The 26,147-nt window shown below is 49.5% G+C and overlaps 1 protein-coding gene across 6 annotated transcripts in view; it reads left to right on the forward strand.

Annotated features, from left to right (window-relative positions):
* Positions 1–26,147, forward strand: part of CAPN13 (calpain 13) — a 117,766-nt gene that overhangs the window by 56,133 nt on the left and 35,486 nt on the right. For 5 of the 6 annotated variants that reach the window (XR_006269496.1, XM_043469017.1, XM_043469015.1 and 2 more), the window contains exons 8-19: positions 3,894–3,979; positions 7,645–7,719; positions 9,727–9,872; positions 11,877–12,016; positions 15,966–15,977; positions 18,075–18,277; positions 19,542–19,578; positions 19,936–19,992; positions 21,643–21,700; positions 21,794–21,852; positions 23,875–23,943; positions 25,815–25,890. Coding sequence is in view for 5 of the 6 variants with exons in the window: in XM_043469017.1 (XP_043324952.1) it covers positions 3,894–3,979; positions 7,645–7,719; positions 9,727–9,872; positions 11,877–12,016; positions 15,966–15,977; positions 18,075–18,277; positions 19,542–19,578; positions 19,936–19,992; positions 21,643–21,700; positions 21,794–21,852; positions 23,875–23,943; positions 25,815–25,890 (1,018 nt within the window). In the remaining variant the exon portion in view is untranslated. The remainder of the gene's footprint in view (positions 1–3,893; positions 3,980–7,644; positions 7,720–9,726; positions 9,873–11,876; positions 12,017–15,965; positions 15,978–18,074; positions 18,278–19,541; positions 19,579–19,935; positions 19,993–21,642; positions 21,701–21,793; positions 21,853–23,874; positions 23,944–25,814; positions 25,891–26,147) is intronic. The other variant, XM_043469018.1, reaches the window with a different exon arrangement.

A 26,147-nucleotide genomic window follows, 5' to 3' on the forward strand; every position in this document is an offset into this window, starting at 1 on the left:
ATCTATGCTCATCATGCAGACATGCAGGGACCATCCTTCCTGGCCTTGTGATAATTTCCCACAAATGCCTCCCCCACCATGATCCCTGTATTTCTCACAGCTCTTGAGGTCTGATAATGTTTTCTAGGCCCTAAGAGACAGAGTTACAAACCCCAGGGTCCATTTTTCACATGTATTTATGGAGCAAGGAATGCAAAGCATCAGCTTCTATTTCTGGCTTGTTTCTCGTATCTCCCTTCCCTGTGCCAATCTGTCTCTCTTGTTCATTGACCAAAGGCCAGTTGCTCCACTGTTTTGTGTTTGGGTGAATGTTCCAATCTGCAAAACAGAGGCAATATCTTCTGTCTCCTGTCCCGCTGTCTGCCTCCCTAAGGAAATCAGTACCAAAATGCTTCCTCTGCACAGCACCTGGAGGAGAGTAGGCACCTAATAGATGCTCTTGGATCAATGGATGTGGGCACTTGCCTGAGTGAATCAACACATTTGTCCTTGGGCTGTGAAAATGACCTCACGGATCCTCCATCATAGAACGTATGTGAGGAGCTCAAATATTTCTCAGAAGCAAGGAAGAGGCCCTGACAAACCCAGGCCACAGGAGATCCCAGTCCCAGTGGCTTCAATGCACTTCATCTGGAACTGGCCATGCCCTTCTCTGAATTCTCAATGGAGACAGTCAGTACCATCATCACATCTGACCACTGATGGATGCTCTGTTCCCCCAAAACTCCCTATCCCAGATGTCGACAAGTCTAGGCTAGGGAGAACAAATTGGCTTTCTCATGTGCCAGCCTTGATCCTGGCACTGCTGCCTAGATAACTGTGTTGACAAGACTTTGGCTCTGCTTCCAAACTTGGAAAAGAGAGCTGTGATCAATGAGTGACATCTGTGCTGGACCTGAAAGGAAAGAGCCATGGTACCAGTGTGATGTGCCGGCCATTCCCGGCAAGGCCCTTTTCACACATTGAGATGGCCTCTGTTTCTCCTCTGAACCCAGGGGAGAAGGCACTTTGTGTGTCCAGAGGTCCAGACGGCTGTGGAATGTGAGTCCTGCCAAGGGTGGGCCTGGGGATGGCAGTGACAGAGTAGCCAAGTAAACTTCCAGGGCAAGGTCAGGGAGGAGAACTGGGGGAGTCCAAGTGTGGATTTAGCTGGGGTTTGGGCTCCTGATGATGCTGCTCATAGCCCCGATGTTTTTCCCCCACAGCACATGCTTTGAGTTGTTCCTACAATGCATTGAGCAGTCTGAACAGGACATTCTCCTGTGACAGTAGGTGATGAAGACCGTGTGTTCTGCACGGTCCATTCCCGCCATTCCTGCCATTCAGTGGCTACTGACACTTCCCAACGTGTGCTCTCAGTAGTGCCAACCTGGTGAGATGCTCTGTGAAAGCAGTATTTGGATGTTAGCATTTTAAAGGCTCTGAGAAGGCCTGTATTAACAACATAAGTGCAGCTTGGTTTTAATCTACCATTAGCCATGAAACAATTTTCTCTAGGAGTCGCTATTAACCACCTATGGAACTCACATTCAAGAGGATACTTTCAAGGAATTATTATCCTAGGAGAGATGACCTGGATCACCTCTTCCCACTGGCCCCCTTTCTGAGAGATCTGACCAGGGTCAGGGTACAGTCAGTAGCCAGGAGAGTGATGCAAGAAAGCTCACCCATTCTCAAATGCAGCTGTGACCTTGGCCTTGAAGGTGACCCCTGAGCCACTTGGCTAAGGCCCATGTGATGACAGAACCCAGTCAGAAAGAAGTAACACAGTCAGACAAGGACCCAAGGACTTGATTAAAGATTCTTCCTCCAGAAAGAGGGGCTTATAACTCTGACCACAAGTGCTAAGATTAAACCAGCCCATAAATGCAGCATGCTTTTTAATCTGTTCATCCTCCCTCTGGGCGGGACACAGACAGGAAGATAAATGAAATTGGCATTTTTTACTATGCACCTAGCTGGGTCGGTGACTCCCTGGGGAAAGGGATGTGTGTTTCTCTGCACGCATCATTTAGCGCTTCCTTAGCCCCTTCCAGTCACTGGCTGCTCTTCTCCCATGCCTGCCCGAGCCCCTGACTGTCCCTTGGGCACCGAGGGTGGCTTATTAAACTTTTTGGACCACTGGAAGACTGTTTCTCACATCCCTGTTCCATGGGCTCCATCATATGCTGGTGGTTATTAATACAAAGCCTGGGGTCCCAGGGGATGGGGCATAGAAGGGGAACCCCCATCTCATGTGGCATTAAAAGTCAGAGTACCTTCCACTGCAGTGTCAGCCACAGAAGTAGACAGAAAAGAACTGTACCCAAGCTAGGTTCGTGTGCCCTTGTCTGACCCCATTGCCCTCTCATGTATATGTGTTAGCTGCTCAGTCGTGTCCAACTCTTTGCAGTCCTGCAGACTGTAGCCCACCAGGCTCCTCTGTCCATGGAATTCTCCAGGCAAAAATACTGGAGCGGGTTGCCATACCCTTCTCCAGGGGCTCTTCCCTACTCAGGGATCGAACTTGGGCCTCCTGCCTTGCAGTCAGATTCTTTACCATCTGAGCCACCAGGGAAGCCCCTTTGCTCCTTCATGACACCACCCTTTTGGTAATCACATGCTAGCCCAGGGTTTCCATGCAAGATCAAAGTCTCAGCAACATTCAAGAATGAGCTGGGCCCTGGAGCAGCTGTATCCTTTATCCACTCCCAATTCCAAAATTAAGAGCCTGGGCTTTGGAAACTGACCATGGTGAGAATCAGAATTCCTCCTCTGCCACTCACTCTCTGGCCTTGGGAAAGCTGCTTAACTTCTCCGATGCTCATTCTCCACCTCTGCAAGACAGGGGTTACATGAACATCTACCTGGGAGGATTGAAGGCTATAGCGCGCATCATACGCTCGGTCAGGCATGGCTCTGGGCCTGCCTCCACACACAGGTTTCTTTTCCACGTGGGAATATTACACTCAGAACTTTCTCCTCTGACCTGGAATCAGTGAACAAATCTGCCCCTTCCTCACCCCTCTGTCTCTTCCGACAACATTAACACTGATCAATATCGTAGCTGCAATTCAATCATGCTTTTAATTCCTCTCCCCAGGCAGAGGCCTCCTGGATCCAGGAACATAAGTTCAAAGGGTTGTGATTGTTTTAACTTTGCAACAAACAGTCCTGCCCTCTGGCCTCAGTGGTCTGAAGGAATAGGTGTGCTGGCCTCCGTATCTGGGAGGGGTGATGATGTGACCCCTCCTTCCCCACCCCACCTCCCCCGCCCCCAGGAAGGAAGGAGATTTCAGGGCACTCAGGAGATGCCCCTACAGAGACAGGCTGCCAGAGCCAGGTGCGGCCACCACCCTGCCCCCCGTCCCCCGACTGCAGACTGGGGGAGGGCTCAACCCCTAGGCAGTTCTCTTCCTGCTCAGATCAGCCTCCTCTCCTGGCCTTGCTCAGGACAGTGCTGTGGAGACCCCAGCACAGCTCCCAAAGGGCCGCCAGCCAGGAAGCGGCTATTTCGGTGGACTAGAGATGCCGGCTGCAACAGGACGTGGAGAAGGCTGGGGACCCATAAAGATCTCCCCTCTGTAGCCGTGGCAGCACCAGCCTCAGTGTTTATCTGCCATGCAGTCTCAGCTGGCACAGGTTTTAGGATGCAGTCTAACGGAATGAGGAAGCTGCACCTGCCTTCAAGGTGCTGCGCAGAAAAAAAAAGGACCATTTTCTTCTCGATCTCATTCCAACTCCACACGGGCAGAAGCATTGATTTTTTCCCTTTTCATTTTTTTCTTCTGGCTGCAGCCAAATGAGGTCAGAAGTTAAATTAGTCCTTGGAGGTGAAAAGCAGCTGCATTCATATCCCTTCTGCCAAATTTTGCTGGAGAACGCTGACAGTTTTCCTTTTCTGTTCTTTGCAGATTGAGTACAGGAGGAGATGGGAATATCTTATCCGCCTGTGGAACCCCTGGGGCAAGATCGAATGGAGTGGGCGCTGGAGCGACCGGTATGGCTTGAAAACCTCTCTCTGTCTCCTTCATGGAGACTTGGTGTTCCAAGAGCACCCTGGCCCACGAGGGCAGCAGGTGGACCTCACTGCAGGCCTATCCAGCTCACACCTGTGTGGGACTGTCTGTCCATCACACACTCCCATGATGCCATTCACCAGGCATCGTTTAGACACCTACTGTGTACTCTGTACTAAGTACACTGTGCGGGATGGGAGCTGTGGGACAAGAGACAGTGTCTGTCCTCCAGTGGGTACACCAGAGTAGTGAACTCATATACTACCTAGATTAAGTAAAAAAATTAAAAGGGGGTGGAGCAAGGCAGATGCTGGGTTCTACTTGGCAGACAGAGATGGAAAGCAGGAGCCTCAGCCCATAAAAGCATCCCATGGGATTCGGGTCCTGATGCTGCTATGTCATCAGGATGGAAAAGCCTTCTTCTAGAGGGGGAGTTGGCAAACTGAGGCAAAGATCTGGCTGAGTTTTTGACTCAGTCCACCTGTGTTGTCTCTCCTGCCCTATCGGTCCAGACTCACCTTGCTGGTGGTGGGAGTGATGAGGGGAAGTGGGTCTTAGTTGTGGCCTTGTTCCAGGCAGCTGCTCACTGGCCCAGATGACCTATGTGGCCCCCGCTGTGTGGTCTGTGGTTCCTGGGGAGCTGGGCTGGCCTTTCCCAGCTGCCAGGAGGACTGATTCCTGGTCCCCACCCCTTTGCTGACTAAGAATGACATGGCAGTCCTGAGCGGGGATGGAGGGCCAGCCACAGCAGACTGGCTCCTCTCGGCTCCTCTCCTCCAGTGAGGCCCAGCGCATCCACAGGCCGCTGAGGACCTGTGTTAGTCCATGGAAAGAGTCCAGAGGCCAAGGCAGCTTAGCGCAAGGAAGAGATGATCCAAAAGGAAATGCAAAGCATTCAGGCACACAAGAGAACAGGCCCCCAACAAGCAGTGAGCATCAGTGCAGGGAGAAGTGTGTTCTGGAGGCAAAGGCCAGCGTTGCTCCTCTCCCTGTCCTGACCCCTGTGCCCCAGGCTGAGTGGTGTGTGATCCTGTGTGGGTCCCGGGATGCTGTGTGAGCCCCAACAGCGTAGGTGCCTACATAAGTGGGGCTGGAGGGTAGTAACATGAGAAAGGTTGAGAGAGGAAATAGGTAGCCTGATTTAGAGTAAACCTGTTGTGATCTCAGATACCCTCTAAAAAAAGGGCAGCTAATCCCTTCTCCCCCGACAGAAGGGAAATGAACTTGCAAAACCACAAACCACTGGACAGTATTTTTGCTCCCTGACACCCTCCCTCCTTTTACTGTACCTCTGTTCTTTTCTTCTTCCCCAGGGGTATCCATGGTGCTACCAAGTCCCTCCCCCTACCTTCCCAATCATCACTCCAAGCTGCCCACTGTGGCCAGAGTGATCAGATTAACCAGAATCCCTGATCGGGGCTGGCCACAACAGCAGGAGTAGAGGAAGGGAAGGTGTCTGCAGTACATCCTCCTGGAGTAAAAGAGGCAAGAAATTCACATGAGCTGATGTTCTGGCCACTGTCCCTGTGCTAGAGAGCAAATGGCCAGTGAAGGCAACTAGGGACCCCAGAGGTGAGGAAAGAGAAGCTTCCCACCAGCAGGTCTGTTCAGGGGTGTGTGGATGGGGTTGAATGGAGTTCAACCGAAAAATAAAAAGGTATATAACTCACTTTGGAAGCAATCCCTAGGTAGGAGGGAAGTGCCGGCTGCTGTGCCTAGCCACATTTATTTGTAGTGTGTTAAGGGCCAGGAAGCTGGCCTGGGGCAGTGGAACAAGAGAGAAAGACGTGTCACAACCTGGAGCCAGGGAGCCTGTGCCAGCTGAGAAGTTTAGATTTGTGCCCTAGAGTCCTGGGGTTCATGAAGGCCTTTGAACAGGGCAGAGAAGTGTGCAGAGCAGGGATGGGGGGTGGACCCCCACCACACCTTCTCTGGTGGATCACAGGACTGAGGGCTGAGGTTCACAATCCCCCAACAATGACCAGGCTGGAAGGAAGTGGCATAGCTGCATCCTCACTTTCCCTGTGCGCTGGTTAATTCCCTCCCTAGTTTTTAAGAACTGGAGACAGATTGGGAGAGCTGATAGTCTAATCTCACACATAATGGAAATTTCAGTCACACACACTTAAAGGCAAACTTGCATGAATCAATAGTGTATTGATTTACACTACATTTATTTTCCCTTACACACTGCAGAAAATGTAATTATCACTTAATTATAAAATTACCATTTTACAATAACACATCTAACTGGCTCAGCCTGCAGCCAGAAGCCTGAGTGGTCCCTACCTTGCTCTCCTGGCTCAGAGGTGACCCAGCCCCACCCTGCAAGTTACTCCCAGAGAAAGGTCTCATTACACTTTTGTGCCTATGGGGCCCAGCGCCTATGAGCATGCCTTTGCTTTGAGGAGCAGGCTGGAAAGGAAGGGACAGCTACTCCCTTCTGCCTATAAGAGTATCCTTCACTGTAGACCCTAGGACTAGCTTCTGGAACACATCATCCCAATGAAGCAGACAGCTTTAATTGTTTATTAAGCCAGCAAAAAACTATGGCATTCTACTATATGCCAAGGCATGTCAGATGATATTATGCAATGCTGAGCAATGTCACTGATCTCATGGACCTTGGAGGCTAATGAGGGACAACAAGAAATATACAGGCACTGGTATCAGAGGGTGCTAAGTACTGGGACAGGAGTGGTACTCCTGTCCAGCGGGCTCAAAGGAGGGACTCCACAGTGGGGACAAGGAAGGTTTCCCAGCAGAAGTACCTTTTAGGAGGAAAAATGAATAGAAGTTACTGGGCTTCAGGACTGAAAAGAGGAGGAGTATTCCAGGCAGAGGGAGCATCATGGTGAAGGCCAAGGTGGGGTGGAGGTTGGGTGCTGCCACGGCCACCAAACAGACCAGCATTTTTAAGAAACAAAGATATTCTTTATTGTTGGAGTGTATAGTTCAAGGGCAGGGAGAACAGGTCACTGCTCAGGTAAAGCTGGAGAGGTGCACAGAGGTCAAGTTCTGTTTCAGAGTTTGATCTTCGTCCTGAGAGTAGTGGGGCAGTGCTTCAGTGTTTATGGAACTGCCATAATTAGACTTCTGCTTTAGAAAGATCATTTTGATTGGAGGTGTGGAGAATGAATAGGAAAGTGGGCAGGGCTGAGTTCTGGAAGGCCAGTCCACGAGGGAGATGAGGGTTCTTGAACTTGAACACAGCAATAAGGATGGAAATAGTTGGATGGTTTTGAGAGGGGTTTAGAAGGTAGAATCAATGCATCATTAATATTTGGTGATGGCTTGGATGTGGAGGGTACAAGAGAGAATAACTCTTCATGTTCTCATTTGAGCAATAGGAGAAGGCAGCGGGTGAGTACAGTTTGGAATAGGTTGATTTCAAGGTCATGGTGGGGCTCTGGTGGAGACAAGGGATGAAGCATAGTATGTATCCTTCTAAAGCTCAGAAAAGAGGATAAGGCTGGGGACAGTGTAGAAGCTATCAGCATAGAAAGAATCGTCAGGTAGAGTGACACTGTCCACTCGCACCTGGAAACTTCTGGAGGCCTGTGCAAAGGGCCCCTATCAGGGCACGTGTAGTTGAAATGAAACATCCTAGGAGATCTCATCCCGTGGTCTGTCTCTCCATGCCCAGGTCCCCGGAGTGGCAGGAAACCCACGACCTGCGGAAAAACCAGCTCTATGAGGATAAGGACAATGGCGAGTTTTGGTACTTTATTTTATTATTTGGTACTTTTAAAATTATTATTATATTTTAAATCTTTAACTGTTGCCCAAACCCTCAGTCCCCACCCTTTCCCTAAACTTTTGTGAGAATGAGGATTAGCTTTGCAGAAGGAGTTTATTTTCTCCACCAAGACACCAAAGCTTTGAAAAAGATATTGTGTGTTCTCTCTTTGCATGAAAGGCCTTTCAGCTCTGAAATATTAGAACTTGCAGCAGGTGTTAATGGTGAAAAGGAATATTGACACTAAAGCTTTGAAATCAGCAGTTTCCTGGCAACCAGGATGCATGGTTATCAGGCATGTAAATTCTTTGCTGTCTTTTTGGAACCCTGGAGTGCCAGTCTTTCCTGGCATGAATTGTAAAAGAGCAACTTGAGGTTAACCTCCCAGCCCTCTCTCTAGCGTTCTGAGTAAGATGTCAGTGTCATCACTCAGCAGCTATGTAAGACTAGATGCTTTAAAACATATTGTCAGATAAAGAAGATGTGGTACATATATACAATGGAATATGACTCAGCCATTAAAAAGAATGAAATAATGCCATTTGCAGAAACATGGATGGACCTGGAGAGTGTCATACTGAGTGAAGTTAAGTCAGACAGAGAAGGAGAAATATATGACATCCCTTATATGTGGAATCTAAAAAGAATTGATACAGTGAACTTACAAAACAGAAACAGACTTAGAGAATGAACTTTACAGTTGCCAGGGGCAAGGGATAGTTAGGAAGTTTGAGAAGGTCATGTACACACTGCTGTATTCAAAATGGACAACTAACAAAGACCTACTGTATAGCACATGGAACTCTGCTCAGAGTTATGTGGCAGGCTGGGTGTTGGAAGGGAGTTGGGGGAGAATGGATACATACATGTATATATATATGGTTGAGTCCCTTTGCTGTCCACCTGAAACTATTGAAAAATCGTTAATAAGTTATACCTTAATACAACATTTAAAATTTTTTTTATTTTAAAAAATTTAAAAAACATCCTCAGCCCTACACTCACATTTTAAAGGATAAGACAGACATTGCCCTGATGAGTTGTCTTGTTTATTCAGTGACATATTTAAATAAAATTTAGCATGTGTGAAAAAGAGACTAGGTCTAGGTAGTTGAGAATCAGAGGGACAAATATAAATTAGGAGGAAAAATTTTTCCAGTCTTGCAACTTTAGTCACAGGCATGATTTTAGGTGTTGAATCCATTGTATTCTGATAAGGGCTTCCCAAATGGCTCAGTGGTAAAGAATCCACCTGTGATGCAGGAGACAGGAGATGTGGGTTCCATCCCTGCGTCAGGAAGATCCCCTGAAGGATATGACAACCATTCTGGTATTCTTGCCTGGAAAATCCCATGGGCAGAGGAGCCTGGCAAGCTACAGTCCATGGGGTCACAAAGAGTTGGACACAGTGGAGAGATTGAGCACACACATACACAAGACTTCAATAGTATATTTGGCAAACGGCCTATGGAAAGGTGATTTTATTAGCAGTGTGTAGGACCCAGGACAGAAAGAGACTGACAGTCATCTTGCTGGCCAGGAAAGGGACCTGCAGAACCCATAATTTGACTGTGCCCTTGTCATCCCCATAATTTGACTGTGTCCTTGGGTTTCCCTGGTGGCTCAGCTGATAAAGAATCTGCTGGAGACCTGGATTGGATCCCTAGGTTGGGAAGATCCCCTGGAGAAGGGAACAGCTACCTACTCCAGTATTCTGACCTGGAGAATTCCATGGGCTATTCCATGGGGTCACAAAGAGTCGGACATGACTGAGCAACTTTCACTTTCACTTGTTGTCCCAGCCACTGGAGAAATCAGAAGGGTATTTGCCCACAAATGAACCAGAATGGGGCTCTGGTCTTTGGGTAGGACAGTGGTAAGTCAATGGGTACTGTAGTTGACAGGCAAAGGGACAGTAAAGTGATGGGAACCTCCACCCAAAGGACAAACCAGTGGTCACTAAAGCAATGTGTCTCTGTTTATAAACAGGATGTCATGTCAAGATTTCCGAGATAACTTCTTCGGCCTGTTTATATGTAACCAAGTTCCAATCAGCTTGGACCATGGAAGCACGCTCCATGAAAGATGGTCCCAAATGATGTTCAAGGACCACTTAATTCCAGGAAACACTGAAGGTAGCTATGACAGTAATTATTCTACCAGGTGAGAAGCTGCCAGCTCTTGCCCTATCCTGGCTTAAGCTCTCAGTGGCCCTTGATTCTAGACCATCAGCCTAGAGAAAGGGAGGACTTCGTCAGCCCAAAGGGACAACTGTTTCTCCAGGAGAATGATTGCTGGAGGGGGTGGGTGGGAGGCTCTCAGACGTGCCTCCCCTGGCTTCTTGCTTTCCCACAGCCCTTCTGCTAACCTCTACCCTCCCAGGACTAGCAAGGGCCAACTGCACTTCAGTGATTGCCCGGGACTTTGGGAGGGCTGTGAGAAGAGCACTGGACATGTGTCAGGGTCTGGGTTCAACCACTGTCTTTGCCACATTTTGGCTTTGTGGCTCTGGTCTGTCTGTCCTCGGTCTCCCTAACTGTTCCCAGTGGAATTAGTCATCTCTGTCTGCCCTTGGAAGCCACAAAGCCCCATCCAGGCCCCAGGGAGCATACTCCTGCTCCTGCTGGTTGATGTTGATTGGTACCTGCAGCCCGTAGCACCATACTGAGGGCCCAGAGGTGGGCGCCTCAGAGCCTGTCTTTGGGCTCCTAGAAGATTAATTTTATTGATGAGATTTTAAGGGAGTGAGTGACATATTCTCACTGCTCCTCGGCTCCCCGTTTGTGACATGGATGAGTGAAATATCACCCTCTGAAGATGAACCTGAGTGTGCTTACACACCCTGGATAGGAAAGGCTATGCAAACAATGTATTTGTGTGTGTGTGTGTGTGTGTGTTTGCACCTCGACATGCGCATTCCCTCTCCTTGGCACCAGCCTGCCCAGAATGGTGTGTTTGAATGATCTCACCACCCACCCTCCCCCAGACTTTTCACTATGCTGGTCACAGAAGCTAGTCATCAGGAGGGCATGGGCAGATTCTGAGAAGTCGCTGAGTCACTCTTGGGCAGCAGGTTGACTGATTTAATCTTCCTGAGCTCCGCCTACCCGACTGGGGCTAAAGCCCTCTTCCCTAGATATAATGCGGGTCGAGGAACTAGCCAGAATTATACATTGGTGCCATCTTTAGTAATTCCTTACAAGGGAGAGAGGGCAGGGAGGCAGCCAACAGCACCTGCTATGCACTGCTAAGTGCACTTGAGTGTATCATCTTCTTTGATCCTCACAAAAAACCTGACAACTGTGATGGTCATGTATGTCTCCCTGCTTCCCTTTCAGAGCTTCCCAATTGTGCCTTAACCTTCTGATGTTTACTAGTTCATCTCTATCTTGATTTATCTTCATTTATTTTTCATATGTTATCTCCCATGCATTTGGATCTAACAGTTTTCACATTAGTGGTCTCTCTCTGGCTTTGGTGAGGACACTAGGGTGGCAGAGTTCTATGAACTGACATCTCTCAGCCTCTCTTCCTCTTTCTCCATGTGTGCTTGGGGGTTTGACATCATTTCATGGCTCCATGGTTGTCACCAGTGCATAAGCTCATGTATACCTGAGGCCTCTGGAATTCTACTTATTACAAAAATTGTTTATGTTTAGTCACTAAGTCATGTCTGACTCTTTGCGACCCCATGGACTATAGCCCACCTGGCTTCTCTGTCCATGAAATTTCCCAGCCAAGAATACTGGAGTAGATTGCCATTTTCTTCTCCAGGGGATCTTCTCAAACCCAAGGATCAAACCCACATTTCCTGCATTGGCAGGCGAATTCTTTACCATGGAGCCACCAGGGAAGCCCTTTATAAAAATAGCCCTCCATTTTACAGTGTAAGAAACATTTTCACCACATAGGAACTATACTTTCCCTCCTTGTTTATAAGAAGAGACTAAGGCTCACAAAATAAAGCAGCTTGTGCCACAACTAGTAACTTTGGGGACTGGAACCCTGGTCTTAGGTCTTCAAATCCAGAGTTTCTTCCACAACCCACTGAACTGGGCTTGGCTCTCTGAAGTGGTCATGGTCCCATCCCAGAAACCCAGGAACAAGCTGAGGTCCAATCACTGCTGTTTTTCATGCAGGATACCAGAGGGACATGCAATACATCTTCTCTGTGCCAGACAGCGTGGAAAACAACAATGTCATCATGTCCTTCAACATTGGGCCACAAAATTTAAAAGAAAAAGACAAGACATTTCCACTGAAGTACAAGGTGTTCAAGGTAAGGCAGTATGTTTCAGGGCTTGCCCTTTGGGGAAATTTCCATACCCCTTGGGTGGAGAAAGCAACTGACTAGCCTGGGAAATTTCACTTGGAAACAGACTCAGAGATAAAACCAAAAAGGCAATTGAGTTCACCTAGTTCAAGTCTATAAATCTGCAGGAAAACCTGAGACAGAGAGAAGAGTACAATGGGACACACCTCCTGTCCTTGTCACTTGTCACAGTTTCCTGGTATGCTGGTGGCTCTAACGCTTGTTCCTCAAAAAGTAATCTGGTCCAAGGCCAGCTGTTGCAACAGTACATATTCCCAGGACCACCCTCCAACCTGCTGAGTCCCAGTTAATCCCCCTGGACAGAGCCTGAAAGTTTCAATTATAATGAGCTCTTTGGAGACTGCATATACCCAGGAATGTTTGAGGATCATTGGTTACACTCTGGGAGGAGTTTAAGGAAAAAAAACAGTCCTGGGTATACATCCGGTAGGTATAGTTTTCTCTCATGCTGAAACTAAAGTCTGGTGAAAGTTCCATGATTGACTTACAAGCATCTGCTTGGCCACTCATCCAAGGTCAGGTCTTCGTCTCTACCCACCTTCCCTCCCCTCCCCTCTCATGGCTCTCCCAGCCAGCCCTTCAGTTCTGAAGGGGCCATCTCCTCCCATCGCCTACTCATACTCACCTGCACACACCCTAACTGTGAGTAGATGATCAGGGGATTCTTTTTTTTTTTAACTACTATGTAAAATAAAGGAGTTACAAAAGAAAATCTGACACCCTTGATCCCTTCTCCTTTCCCAAATAATTTAATGTATCCCAAAGATCAAGTGAAGGGTCCTCAAAGCATACACCCTGCAGCCTCTCTGCACAAACATGGATAACTAAGTGCGCAAACATCCAATGCTGGGATCCTCTGTCCCCATGTTAGAGGTGAAGTGACATGGTCACAGTTAATGGCAGAGCTGGGAACTGGGTACCAGATGTTTCTCAGGCCTTCAGTATACCCATCATCTGTGTGGCTGGAGCTCTGATTATGGCATCTTTGGGAAGGAGCCCGGAATGTTACCTGAGACTAAGGTAATATTCATATCTTGGGCCTCCGCCCCCTCATGGACAGGCAGAACTCCTGGGTCCTGAAACAGTCTTGTGCACTGGCTGTGGTTCACTCTAATAGGAAGGCCTTACTGATAGAGAACTTCAGAGTTCTAAGCGTGTTCACATTCATTGTCTCAAAAACCCTAGTACACCTGCTTTTATAGATGTGGAAGTCACAGGTCAGGGAGAATGAATGTCCTGCCCAAGGTGCAGCAAGATGCTGACAGGGGTGTGCCTGAGACCAGAACTTGTGGCCCCAGGACCAAAGCCCTCAGCAGGACATAGGCATGTGCCTTTCTGGTGATGCTCATGGCTCAAAGAGAAACAATGCTTCTGGTTCTAGAAAGAGGAGAACCCTTTGGATCATGCTCTCTCTGAGCACATTTCCACTTCTAGTTGCATGAAATCAATGAAAAAGACCATACTTTTGAGGTGCCTCAAACCAGCAGAGACTATCAAAAGAATATCTAAGGATGCTGTCATGGACAGTTGTCCTTTTCATCACTGCTGGGTACATGTGAACCCTTTCCATGTGGGTGGGGACTAGGCAGGGCCTGGTCTCCCACTGCAGCAAAGAGGTCAAATATTGCCTCTCCCAGCCCTTGGATACAAAGGAGTAGATTGTTGGGCCAGGCTTGTCCAATCAGATGTTCTTGGTCACTCTAGGTCTCGAGTATTGAGAAAGTAACTAAAGGATGTGGGGTCAGCTTAAGGATTCTTTGCAGCAAATCTTTGGGCCCACGAGCAGCAATGCAGTCAGATTTGGTGGTGATGTCCAGCTGTGTAGCCGCCTCTTTTCATTCCTGCCCACCGTCCAAGCTGCATTCTTTAGATTTCCCATTGACTCTGTGACTTTCCTTTCTATAAATGAGTTTTTGCTCACCCTAGATTGGTTTCCATTGTGTTTGGCAAAGGATCCCAGCTGATTCAGGTGCCTCCTAAGAGGACCCTCAACCTCAAAGTCCCCCAGTTCCCCACCTCTGAGAAAAACAAAACAAAAGGAGTTGGGAAAGGCTGGGAAGGAATGAGGCATCTGGTATACCCAGTCAGAATTTTACGGTTCAGGACCAGACAGAGCTACTACAAGTATTTCAGCCTACTCTCCCATTTCCTGATGCGAGAAGTCCAGAGAGGATATGGGGGCTGCCCCCAGTGCACAGAAGTTGTGTGTGCTCTTTGTATTGTCATCTCTGATTCTAGGTTGCCCCAGTGCCAGACAATGGAGCAGCCTTGTGTTTGCTGATTTGCCCAAAGTCTTTATGGTTCAGGAGCAAGATTGTAATCATATCTGTTTTCTAAATGTTGCCAAGCCCGTTTGTCTACTTTTCAACTAGAACTGCCTTATTTTTCATCTGCCCACCTTGCTGAAGGGTCATGCAGACCTCAGCTTCCCAGCTGGCTCAGTGGTAAAGAATCTGCCTGCCATTGCAGGAGACATGTGTTTGATACCTGGGTTGGGAAGATCCCCTGGAGAAGGAAATGGCAACCGACTCCAGTATTCTTGGCTGGGAAATCCCATGGACAGAGGAGCCTGGTGGGCTACAGTCCATGGGGTCGAAAAAGAGACACGACTTGGCGACTAAACAACAACAATGTGCAGACCCATGAGCTCCTCAGGCTCCCTGGAGATCCCATTGGATCTTGTAGGATCCTGACTGAGAGGGTTCTAAACACCAAAGAGCTGTTCAGACCTTGACAACTCAAGAGACACTTGTGGGGTCCTTCCATGGTTCTGCTGAGAAATAGGCTATGTTAATGGCAGCAACGAGGCCTTGAAGTCTCCAGGGCTCCAGTGGTATTGTAGGTACAGGGCTGCCACCTTGGCATGGGCTTGTGACCCTCCAAGTGCTATGGGAATATGGCTCTGCCTTGTATCAAACCAAACATGGGTGATATGCAAATAGGCAGGGAGAAGAGCGAAAGGAAAAAGGGAAGGGTGGACAAGCTTCATCCTCCCCGAGGCTGGGAGTTTCCACCTCCCTTCCAGCTTACCCCTGAGCTCCAGAGACATCTGAAGAAGGCAAGTCAAATGGTCTGTACACCTAAGTGGAGCTGAGGATCAGCAGTAGAATAGAACTAAAACCCATGCCAACATGAAATACAGTGCCTGTAGGTGGTGGGTATTAACTGAAAAGTAAGCAACACAGCTTTCTCTATTTTTACCTCTGCTACTGAGACTGCAAAGCCTCAGTTTCCACACTCATAGAATAAGGAGCCTACCATCTGCTTGGGGTTACTGTGACAATCCAATACATTACCTGGAAGTACTTTGTAAACCCTGAAGTGGCTAAATGGGACTCCATCTTCAGTGCTTCCTTCTACAACATGGGCAGACTGGAACATAGACATTTCCCCATTCAGACACACGCATACATCCCTTCAAACACTGGGGTACAGTGGGGTGGGGGACATGAGAACAAACTCCCATCATGCTGTCCAGCAATCTGACAGAACAAGTTTCCTTCTCATTGGAGCTCCAGAGCTGGAGAATTTACACTTGATCCAGGTTCTGTCTTCCCTCCAGTCCCCATCACCATTTACCTTTTCCTCTCAATTTTATCATCATTGCTATGAAGAGTAACCAAGCTGAGATGATAAAGGTAGACTCTCCTCTCCTCAAACACCTTCCCCACCCTTGATTTCCTTCCCCTTCAGGTCTCTACAGCAGCTGGCTTTCCTTTCTTGCAGCTTCACTTGGGGAATGAGTGATGGTCCCCGTTCACCCCCCGGGTGTTCCAGGGAACAGGCTGAAATTGCAAGAAAAAGGAACACAGGGCCCTGGGGTAGGCTGCTCGGATCTACTCTCATTTGGGTTTTTGTTTGGGTTCCTGAACCTGCCTTTCTTCTCTTCCCACAGGTCGACTATCAGGTATGGCCACCGCCCTACTGCCATCTGTCGTCATTGCTATGCCTCTTCCAACACCCTTGACCTCCATGTGTCTCTCACTGTTCGGTGGCTGCCAGTTCAGTCTTGCTATGTCCTGCAACAGACACAAGCTTAGAACTTCCAAACAGGTCAACAACACAGCAAATATTTCAGCTGTGCTCGTCTAAAGCTGGATTCCTTGGGTTGTTCTCTGGCTTGATGTCCCAGAGAGGCTGCAACCATGAAACCATCCTCAACATTTGGCCCCTGCTAGATAAGGTTGATGTTGCTGATTCTTTCTAAGACGAGAGACAGGACTAATGGGTATCTTTAGCCTCCTGTATTCTTTTTCAACCCCCAAACCCACCACAAACTAGGATGCATGCAATGCAAATGCAAGCTCAAGGCATGTCCTCCAACCCTTCTTACAACCACATCACTGCCACCACCCTCCTGCTAGCTGCTGCCGCCACTACTACCCCTACCCGCCACCCACCACCCCAGTAAATATTCTGGCTTGGCATTGGTGAAAGGTGACCAAAATATGGGTAAGAATGGAGAAGGAAAGACAGGGTTTGGGAAACCTAACCTCACAGGCACTCAGACCACTTAAATAGATGTGAGCTCTGTGGTGCTGTTATTGCCAAAGGGAGGTGCATGTGACCGGACCGAGGATGGAAGGGAGAAGGGATGGAGCAGGATGGAGCCACAGTCAATGAGTAGTGACTGCAGCCTGCTGGCAGGTCCAGGGACCCTCCTCCAGACCTCCCAGAGATACCCCAACCGGGAGACAGTGGCTGGGACAAGGGTCTCTGAGCAGAGGACACACAGAAGCCCAGGCAGACTGCAGACAGCAAGGAGGCCTGTCTGTCACAGTGGCGGCACAGCCACAGAGCTGCATTTAGGGTCTGACTCTGGTTCTCAGCATACCAGTCATGAAATTCGAACTTCTGGAAGGACTTCAAGGGTAGCACTCAAGTGCAAGAAATGGGTCAGGGTTCTAGTTCTCAGAGCTGGAGAATGAGATGAGGACTTGATTGAAGAAAAGGCATGAGACCCTTCCCTGGAATTACAGGGTCAGGTCTTGTGATTGTATGAGGCTCAAAGCCCATACATCTCTTTACACACTGCCTCCCCATGTGCACTTGCGCACATACACACACATACACACACACACACACACACATACATGCAGAACAGTGCTGACTCTGGAGAACTGATCTCATCATTGCTTTTGCCAGAAAGGCCCAAGCGAGGTAGGCTCTAAACCTACTGGGGCTGCTGCTGCTGTCAGCAGAACCACTATGGAGACTCAGCCCAGCTCCCTGCGGCTCAACAGCCACCACGGTCTCCTTGTGCAGCCCAGCCTGGTCCCCAGCCCCTGCAGAGAACCTCTCCCGTCTCCCTGTTTCCCCCCAAGGCAGAGCTCACAAGCAGTCATTTCACGCTGCGTGATCATTCTAAATGGAATCTCAATCTCAACCGTATTGGAGAAAATTTATTTAGTAAGGGGTTTTTATTATGTAATATGTATGTGACATCCGGTAATAGGAACTGCATTATATTTATTGTTTTGTCGCTAAGCAAATATTGAAATAAAAGGAAAATGATCAGGGCCTATTATTCTCCAGTGAGAAGGCATTTCAGGACTTCACTGGAAGGACCAGACAGAGGAAGTGAAAGGCCCCAGCTGCACAGTGCTATAGGGGTCCAAGAGCACTTTGCAAAAGAGCCCAGGGAGAAGGGACTTTAGGGGCTCCAAAGGTAATCTAGTACTGGAAGAATCTCACTGGTTTTCATGGGATTCATCTTTATATATAAGTAGAGCAATGAACCCAGAAGCCCAGGGTGCTGTGAGATTTAATGAGGTAAAACCACGTGTCATATTTCCTCGCATTCACTGCAGTGTTAGCATCTATATTAAATAACAGTCTGAACTCTATTGCATCTTGAGACTTCAGGTAAGCAACTGTCTCTCCCTTTTCAGGGCCTGTAGGGCTGTTCTGAGGGATGGTGGGGGTCTGAGAGGTTGGGGGTCTCTCCCAGTGGCTGGGGCCCATAAACATGGGGGGTTTCTCACCAACATCCCATCTTCTCCAGTTCCAGCACTTCCAAGAGAGATTGCCATCCACCTTCTTCTCCAAATTCAGAATTGCTGAGAAGGGCATTGTGTCTGAAACCACATGCAACCTCACAGAGTGCTTCAGTCTGAGCCCTGGGACCTACGTGGTGGTCGTCTCCGAGGGCAGAGAAGCTATTGAGTTCTTGCTCCGAATCTTCCTGAAGATGCCAGACAGTGACAGGTACAGAACTTCTGGGATTCTAAATGTTTTTATCCTACTTAATTTTATAAAAACACATCACATCATTCTGTGCAGCAATACACTGTGTCAGTGGGGGACACAGCTTGGCCCTCACTCTGGAGAAACTCAATGCCAAGCCCAATGCCAAGACAAAAAAGAGGGTGGGGATGTTGCTTGATGGAAGGCAGGGTCACATGGGAGACCGAAGGGAGGGACCCATCTCTGGCAAGAGAGCTGGAGGAAGGCTTCTTGGGAGCATGGCATGTAAGCTAGTCCTTGAGAAAAAACATAACTCAGTGTTTCAAAGGGGAAGGCAGTGCTGCTGTTGTTCAGTTACCCAATCATGTCTGACTCTTTGTGACCCCACGGGCTGCAGCACACCAGGCTTCCCTGTCCTTCCCCATCTTCCAAAGCTTGTCCAGACTCATGTCCATTGAGTTGGTGATGCCATCCAACCATCTCATCCTCTCTTATCTCCTTCTCCTGCCTTCAATCTTTCCCAGCATCAGAGTCTTTTCTGATGAGTTGGCTCTTTGCATCAGGTGGCCAAAGTATTGGAGCTTCAGGTTCAGCATCAGTCCTTCCAATGAATATTCAGGGTTAATTTCCTTTAGGACTGACTGGTTTGATCTTGTAGTCCTAGGGACTCTGGTGGAGGAAAAAAGCTTGCGCAGAAACAGGGAAGTGGGTGAGGATGGGGCTCTTTGAAGAATAAGCAATGTTGTCTGTAATGCGCAGGAAGGTGGTACATGGCATACATGGTAGTTGTCTGATATGTGGCCAGAATGTGGGGTCACTGCCAAGTCGGCAGTCAAGACTGGGACCAACAGCACACCCTCTGCTGGGGCACCGAGGCAGGTATCACTGCTGCCATGGCAGTCTTCACAGTTGAGTGCAGACGAGGCTTTCTCAGTCCAGCACACCATGCAGTCACTGTGCCACCACTCAGAGTTGGAACCTAAGACAAATCTTATTTGCCATCCTGGCAATGAGGGTCACCACACACCTATATTTGGGTGTGAAAGGAACAGTTTACTAAATGATTTGAAGGCCAGGGGAGGCCCGCCCTGAAGACTGGACATGAGGTCACGATGTTCATCTCTCTCCTGACTGCCCACTTCACAGCCCGCTATGCTGAGGGCTCTCCACACGTGTCCTTGGCATAGGTGCCCAATGCCTCCAGAGGTGCCCACCATATGTAAGCATGAGCCTCCTTTGAATAGTGAGCTGGTCATCCTTGTCACACTGTCCCCTGGTTTTCTAGGCACCTGGACGGCAGCCTCAACCTGAGAGCCCTGCAGGTAGGTGTGCCGCAAGGCTGGGTTGGCAGCCTTCAACGGGTCACGGCCCATCCCCAAGAGCTTCTATCTCCTTCCTTCTGCCTCACCACTGACCAGTGAATGCAGAGACACCACAAGGGGCTGGTGACTGCTCCAAGGGGGCAGAGAAGAGGGGAGAAGCCCAGGCCTCAGAGGCCAGGCTGGACCCAACCATCTTCCTTCCACAAACTTCCATTTTCCTATTCCCCGCTAAGGTTTGATCCAATTGCTGGATAAAGCCTCTGATTTTCAAGTGGGAGGTTCTGGGACCCTCCCTGTATCAGACAGGACACTCCCTTCCCCAGAAATTTGATGTTGGCTCTTCTTCCTTACATCCAGGCAAGTCTTCCAGGAAATGGCTCCCAGAAGAGTATTTTCTACAAGTACGCTCAGCAGGTACTGTACTTAGCAACGTGGTGGTGAGGGGCCCTGCCTAGGACAGGGATGGAGAGGTGAGAGGAAAGAAAGCCTCTCCCAGGTCCTTACCAGGCTAGACAGGAAGATGACTGGCTTCTCTCCCTGGAGGCCTCTAGAACTGATCCGGGGAGACAGGACACCCCCACTGGGTGACATCTGGAGTGAAGTGTAGAGTTTTGAAAGGGAGGGGCTCCTTATAGGAGGGTGAGATGGATAAATCTTTAAACAAGCCGTCAGCAATGCCCCTGGAAATCTTCCCTTCTCCCGCTCTGCCGCCTCCCACTGGCGTTGGCACCCTTCCTCCTGGGAGCTGGCCAGCTTTCAGAAAGCACCACCAGCCTTCTTCCTGCCAAGCCACCTATGTGCACAAGGGATTTTCTTAATGGTTTAATAAGCCGTTATAAAGATCCTTGACTTGTCGGAGAAAAACAGCTGCCAAGGGCTCCACACGATGGGCCTCTTACCATTAGTCATCATGTCGGTGTGGGAAACAGAAAGCCATGCAGATGACCATACGTACTGAGCTGGCCTCGGGAAGACAGGTGGGCAGTTCTTGGGCCCTCGCTGTATCAGACAGGTGGCCTCCTTTCCCAGAAATGTGGGTTCCCAGAAGACCCCCGAGGAGGCATTTCCTTCCCCCTGACCTCGTGGTGCTCTGCAGAGCCACTGCTAGAGCCCTCACGCCAGCTCCTTCTCCCATGGACAAGCTTTCCCAGGGTGGTGATATCTCATTATGCCCTCGCTTTTACCAGGTTGGGTGTGAGAAACGGCTGCCTGGGGAACAGCTCTGCTTCTCCATAAAATCATCATGGAAGCTGCTGCCCTTAAAGCTGGTCAGGGTCCCCAACAGAAAAGGGAAGGCAGTTAACACCTTCAGAAGTTTAAGCCAGGAGGAGCTTCTCTCCCCTCAACCTCTGTTGCTTCCTGGTTTTTATCCAAGGGAAACCATGATGTCTCCCTTTCTGGCTTCTGTGGCTGGGAAGATGATGCTAAGTCATGTGCTCAATTAGAGCAGCTTCTCTTAGCCTGGATTCCTGGCATGTGTATCTCTCCTCACCACACACACACGCGCGCACACACACACACACACACACACAACACACAGTAGCCATGTTTTCCCTCACTCCCATCTTTCTGGAAGCAGATGGGGACACACACCTGCAGGGCTGAATTGATTCATTCAATAATACTTCTCCTGAGGGGCTCCCAAGTGCCTGGTATGATGGGGAGGAAGCCAACACTGCTTTCAGCCCAATAATGAATACAGAGGGAAATGCAAGGTGACCCTCACCGGGTATCAAGTGTCAGGAGTAATCAGCCCTGCAGATGTTCAGGGAGGGAGTTATGGTCTGGAGCAATCAGGAAAGGCTTCATGGGAATTCCCTGGAGCCCTGGTGGTTAGGATTCCACGCTTTCGTTGCTGAGGGCACAGGTTCAATCCCTGGTGAGGTAACTGAGATCTCACAAGTTGCACTGCGTGGCCAAAAAGAAAAAGGAGAGGCTTCATGACAAAGGTGAGATGGGAACTTCAGTGCTCAGAAATCCCAGTGTTTTCACAGTCAGGCAGGCATTGCCCCTCAGTTCCTGGGCACTGATGTGATTCCTACATCCCTTCCTCGTTTGGAGCAGGGGCTGGACATTGATGCTACGCAGCTTCAGAGCCTTCTCAACCGGGAATTCCTAAGTGGTAAGGACCTGCTGGCCTGGCCCCATCCCCACGGCCACGCCAGGCCGACGCCACCCTCTCTGATCTCTCAGTCCTTTCTGCTCTCCCGCTCAGGACCTCCAGGGGACGCGTTCTCCTTGGATGAGTGCCGCAGCATCGTGGCTCTGATGGATGTATCCTTTGCAGTCACCCGCCCCCCCACTGCCTCCCCAGCACTGAGAGCCTGTCTGCTCCATCAGCTTCCCCAGGGGTCTAACTGGGACAGTAGGGAATCTTTTTTCACTGTCACCGTTTTCTTCTTCCTTGGTTCTAAGGGCTCGCCAAAGAGCCTGGGCTTCTGGGGACTCTGCACTAACTCACTAACTCCCTAGAACCACCAATGCAACAACAACACTCACTATCTATCAAGTGTCTACTGCTTACCCAGAATGGTACTGATAGATATTTTTTCCCTTGTAGTTCTTGCAAGAATCTCTGTGATATAAGAAGTATTTTCCCGTAAATCTATGGCTGATTCATATCAATGTATGACAAAACCCACAAAAAAAAAAAAAAAAAGAATAGCACTACCATAAAATACTACTATATAATTTGAAAAAAAAAAAAAAGAAGTATTTTCCCATGGTACAATGGAAGAAACGGGTTCAGAGAGGTTTAGTCATTCACCCAGATCGCACAGCTAGTCAGGATTTGTGCCTGGATTTGAACTTGAAGTTTTCAGCCTTGGAAGCCCATGTTCTAATAGTATTCTTCACTGCTTGGTGAAGGATAGTATCCTAACTTCTTTCCTTCTACCCCTCTCCTTACCACTATTTAAATCCCTTGCTCAACAAACCCCCAGTTCAACAAAGGTAACAATCACCAAACTGAAAGTCGCTCAGTCATGTCCAGCTCTTTGTGACCCCGTGGACTATGCAGTCCATCCAACTAATGTAGGAAATCCTAGGTCTGCACGGCAGTTACACCCTGTTATTACTATTCTGTTGCATTGACAGATGAGGCTGGGCTGGGCCGTGCAGTGACTTGCCCTAGTTCCGTGGCCACAAGTGGCTGGACTGGGACCTAAACCCAGTATCTCCTGCCCTCTGTCCTGACTTCCACTCTCTTGGGAGCCATTTCTTCCCTGCCACCCCATCTCCCCACTGGTGGACATATCCCCAGGGGTCACCTTGCAACTCTCCCCTTGGTGTGAACTGTCTCCCTGAGGGGACACAGATCTCCCAGCTCTTTCACTCTTAACAAGGCTCTACTGGGGACATGAAGCTGGGCATTGTCGAATAAGAGCCATCTTGATGAACTCATCAGTCAGGCCCTGTCTCTTGACTGTTGTTTAGAATCACTCGGAGACACTGCTCATCCCTGCAGATAAATCAGAATGACACTCAAGAGCCCCACAGCCTAGGGCAGGTAACCCCAGGGGAGGTCATGTCTGCTGGACAGAAGACCAATCTTTTCTACCCTTCCTCCTGCTCACCTGTCAGTTCCTTCCAGTGCCACAGAGATCCATTTTTTCCATTAGTTCTCATTAAACTCTTTGTATGGAAGGACCAGGTTTCCCTGGTGGCTCAGACGGTAAAGAATCCACCTGTAATGTGGGAGGCCTTGGTTTGATCCCCGGGTTGGGAAGATCCCCTGGAGAAGGGTATGGCAACACACTCCAGTATTCTTGCCTGGAGAATCCCCATGGACAGAGGAGTCTGGTGGGCTACAGTTCATCGGGTTGCAAAAAGTCAGACATGACTGAGCGACTAAGCACAGCACACAGCATGGAGGGACCAGGGCTGGCCTTAGTACCCAGAATGTGGTCCATCCATGGCCGCACACTTAGCACATGTGCTCATTTCTCAACCCGCCTCAGGAGTTGCAGTGACCTCCTCCCACTGCTGCTCCCCACTCCCCTCTACAAGGGGGCCCCACCCCAACTGGTGAAGGCTGTGTTTGGGGTTCACCCTCTTTGCATGGGTGCAAATGACATTGGCACCCCTTTCTCAGGGCTGCCTTCTTCCAATTGCCTGTTTTCTCCTGTGAAATGAGTGCCCAGGTCCCTTTTAGACTCATCAGAGCCAGCTGGCGTGGGGCCACATCCAGGTGACTCTGGACCACCTGTGTTACTGGTTGATGGATGGAGCCTCTCCAGGCCTGAGGCCCCTCTGCTCACTGCACACAAGACTGCTTGACTCTTAACTCCCCACCAGCTGAAGGTGAACGGGCGACTTGACCAAGAGGAGTTTTCAAGGCTGTGGAGCCGTCTTGTCCACTGCCAGGTACCAGCATGTTCTCTTTTGACTAGTGTTCATTCCAGCTGGGTTAGCACAGATTTACTGGGTGCCTGATTCTACCTCAGGATTGAGGGCTGTAAAAGAAGGGGAACCTCACCTCACCCTCAAGGAGAGCCCCCCATTTTGGTTGGGGAGATGTGTTTGCACCACTGGACGGCTCAAGGCAATGCTCAGTCAGGTGGCAGGCTGAGGACCTCTCTAGGAGGCCAGAGGAGAAAGGGTCACAGTGGACTCTAGCTGAAACTGCCAGCGGCCACCGCCCTCCCCATTTCTCTGTGGGCCCACTGCAGCGTCCCCCAAGCTGCTAGTTCACCTCGTTCCCTTCCCCTACCTCTGCCAGAAAACAGATCAGAGTCACAGTTGTGGTCTGTGGCCTCAGTGTGGCCTCACCATTATTCCCAGGACAGAGTCGAAACCCACCAGCTGTACCCAAGACCCTCTGGGTTAAGACTCCACTTTGGGGTCTAGGAGAAGCCCTTTCATTCATCCCACCTGCTCCTTTGGACCCTAATGTGAGACTCCTCACTTTCCCCTCCCTGCAATGGGAGCCTGCCTGGTGCCCACCCAGCCTGAGAGTCCAGACCCCAAAGCTCCGTGGGGGCCTTGCCTCCCCTCTCCAGATCGGGTTCGTTCCCACTCAGCTCCCAACACTTGAACTCACAACAATAAGATGCAAATGCTTCCTGTTTAATACTATTTATTTATATCACCTACCTTTGATTGGAGTGATTGGGTTTCCCATTGGACACAGCAATGACTGATGGCCCGTCCTCCTGGGCAGGGAGCCCTCATGTTCATCCTTTCCCCCAGTGTCTTTCACAGTGTCCAGCACACAGCAGATGCTAAAAAGTGCTGAACAAATGACTGAACGAGTGCATGACACCGAGTCCCTACCTACCTGAGAACATCTAGGACTCTGAACTCACACCAGCCAAATAAGGCCAGGAAACAGTTCTCAAGCTGCTCTTTCACCGTAATTGGCTCTTACAAAAAGCCAGGACTGAGCACCTGCTGGGGGTATTTTGCTTTGAAACATCCCTGGTTCAGTCCTCTGGTGCTTGTCTGTTTCATCAAGGCACATGACTCACCAGCCCGTGTTCTCACGTGGGAAACAGGAGGAGGCTGAGGGTTAGAGTGAGAATTAGAGGGAGGTAGAAAAGTCCCCAGCAAATGGAGAACTACCCTGTAAAAAATTGAGGTGTTCGGGGTACTCCACCCTGAGTCATCGCCCAGTCCCAGAGGCAGTTCTCACTAGCGTGCAAGGTGCGCTTCTAAGCTCTTTATAAGATGTGCTCATTTCTTCCTCGTAGCAAACCTACGAGGTGGGTAGTACATTGGCCTTGTGCTACAGATGGGGTAGACTGAGGCCCAGAAAGATTAGGTCACTTGCCCAAGGTGACACTGCTGTAAATAGTTAGGCTGGGATTTATACCTAGCAGTTTGGTTGTGAAGTCTGTGCTCTTAATGCTCATCCTGGGCAAGCTCTTTAGCAAACTCTTCATGTCCCTGGAAAGTGACAAGCCCTGGGTGGATGGAGCCCGGTCTATGGGGTGTAGAGGCTCAAGGAGAGCAGGTTGGTAGTGGGGAGGTGCAGGCCTGAGAGAGGGGCCCGCAGCCCTGTAGTTGGCAGCCAGAAGGTCGGTGGGCTTTAACAAATGGAACCCGTACTGCCTCCCCTTCCCCCTCTCCCTCCTGCCCCCATCACCATCCTCAGCTGTGACCCTTTGACCTCTGAGCTGAGCCCATCATGTTTTAGTGAAGCAGCCTCCAGGGACGGGTACAAGATCTTCCAGGACACCCTCTTCCACATGGGCACTGGGGCTCATATGGGTTTCTTGCTTCTTCCTCCATATCAGAGTGTTTTCCAGAACTCCCCAAAGAATGCTGATGGTTTTCTCAGCTCGGATTTGTGGAAGGCCATAAAGGACACAGGTAAAGCAGACAACCCTTTGAGCTTTGATGACTGGGAGTGGCAATGGCGTGTGTGTGTGTGTGTGTGTGTGTGTGCGCCCCCGCCCTCTGTGGACCTCCTGACTGCAGACTCTGACTCCACCCTCACCCACCTGAGTTCTCACCTGCCAGTCAGCTCTCCTAATTGCCTTCTCTCCCCAGCACAGCGCTAACCATGAAAAATGACCCTGAATGGTTGATACCCTACCAGAAACCTAGCTTGCTTGAAGACATATCCA

Source organism: Cervus canadensis, chromosome 5 (assembly GCF_019320065.1).
Source record: "Cervus canadensis isolate Bull #8, Minnesota chromosome 5, ASM1932006v1, whole genome shotgun sequence".
In the NCBI taxonomy this organism is placed as follows: Eukaryota; Metazoa; Chordata; class Mammalia; order Artiodactyla; family Cervidae; genus Cervus; species Cervus canadensis.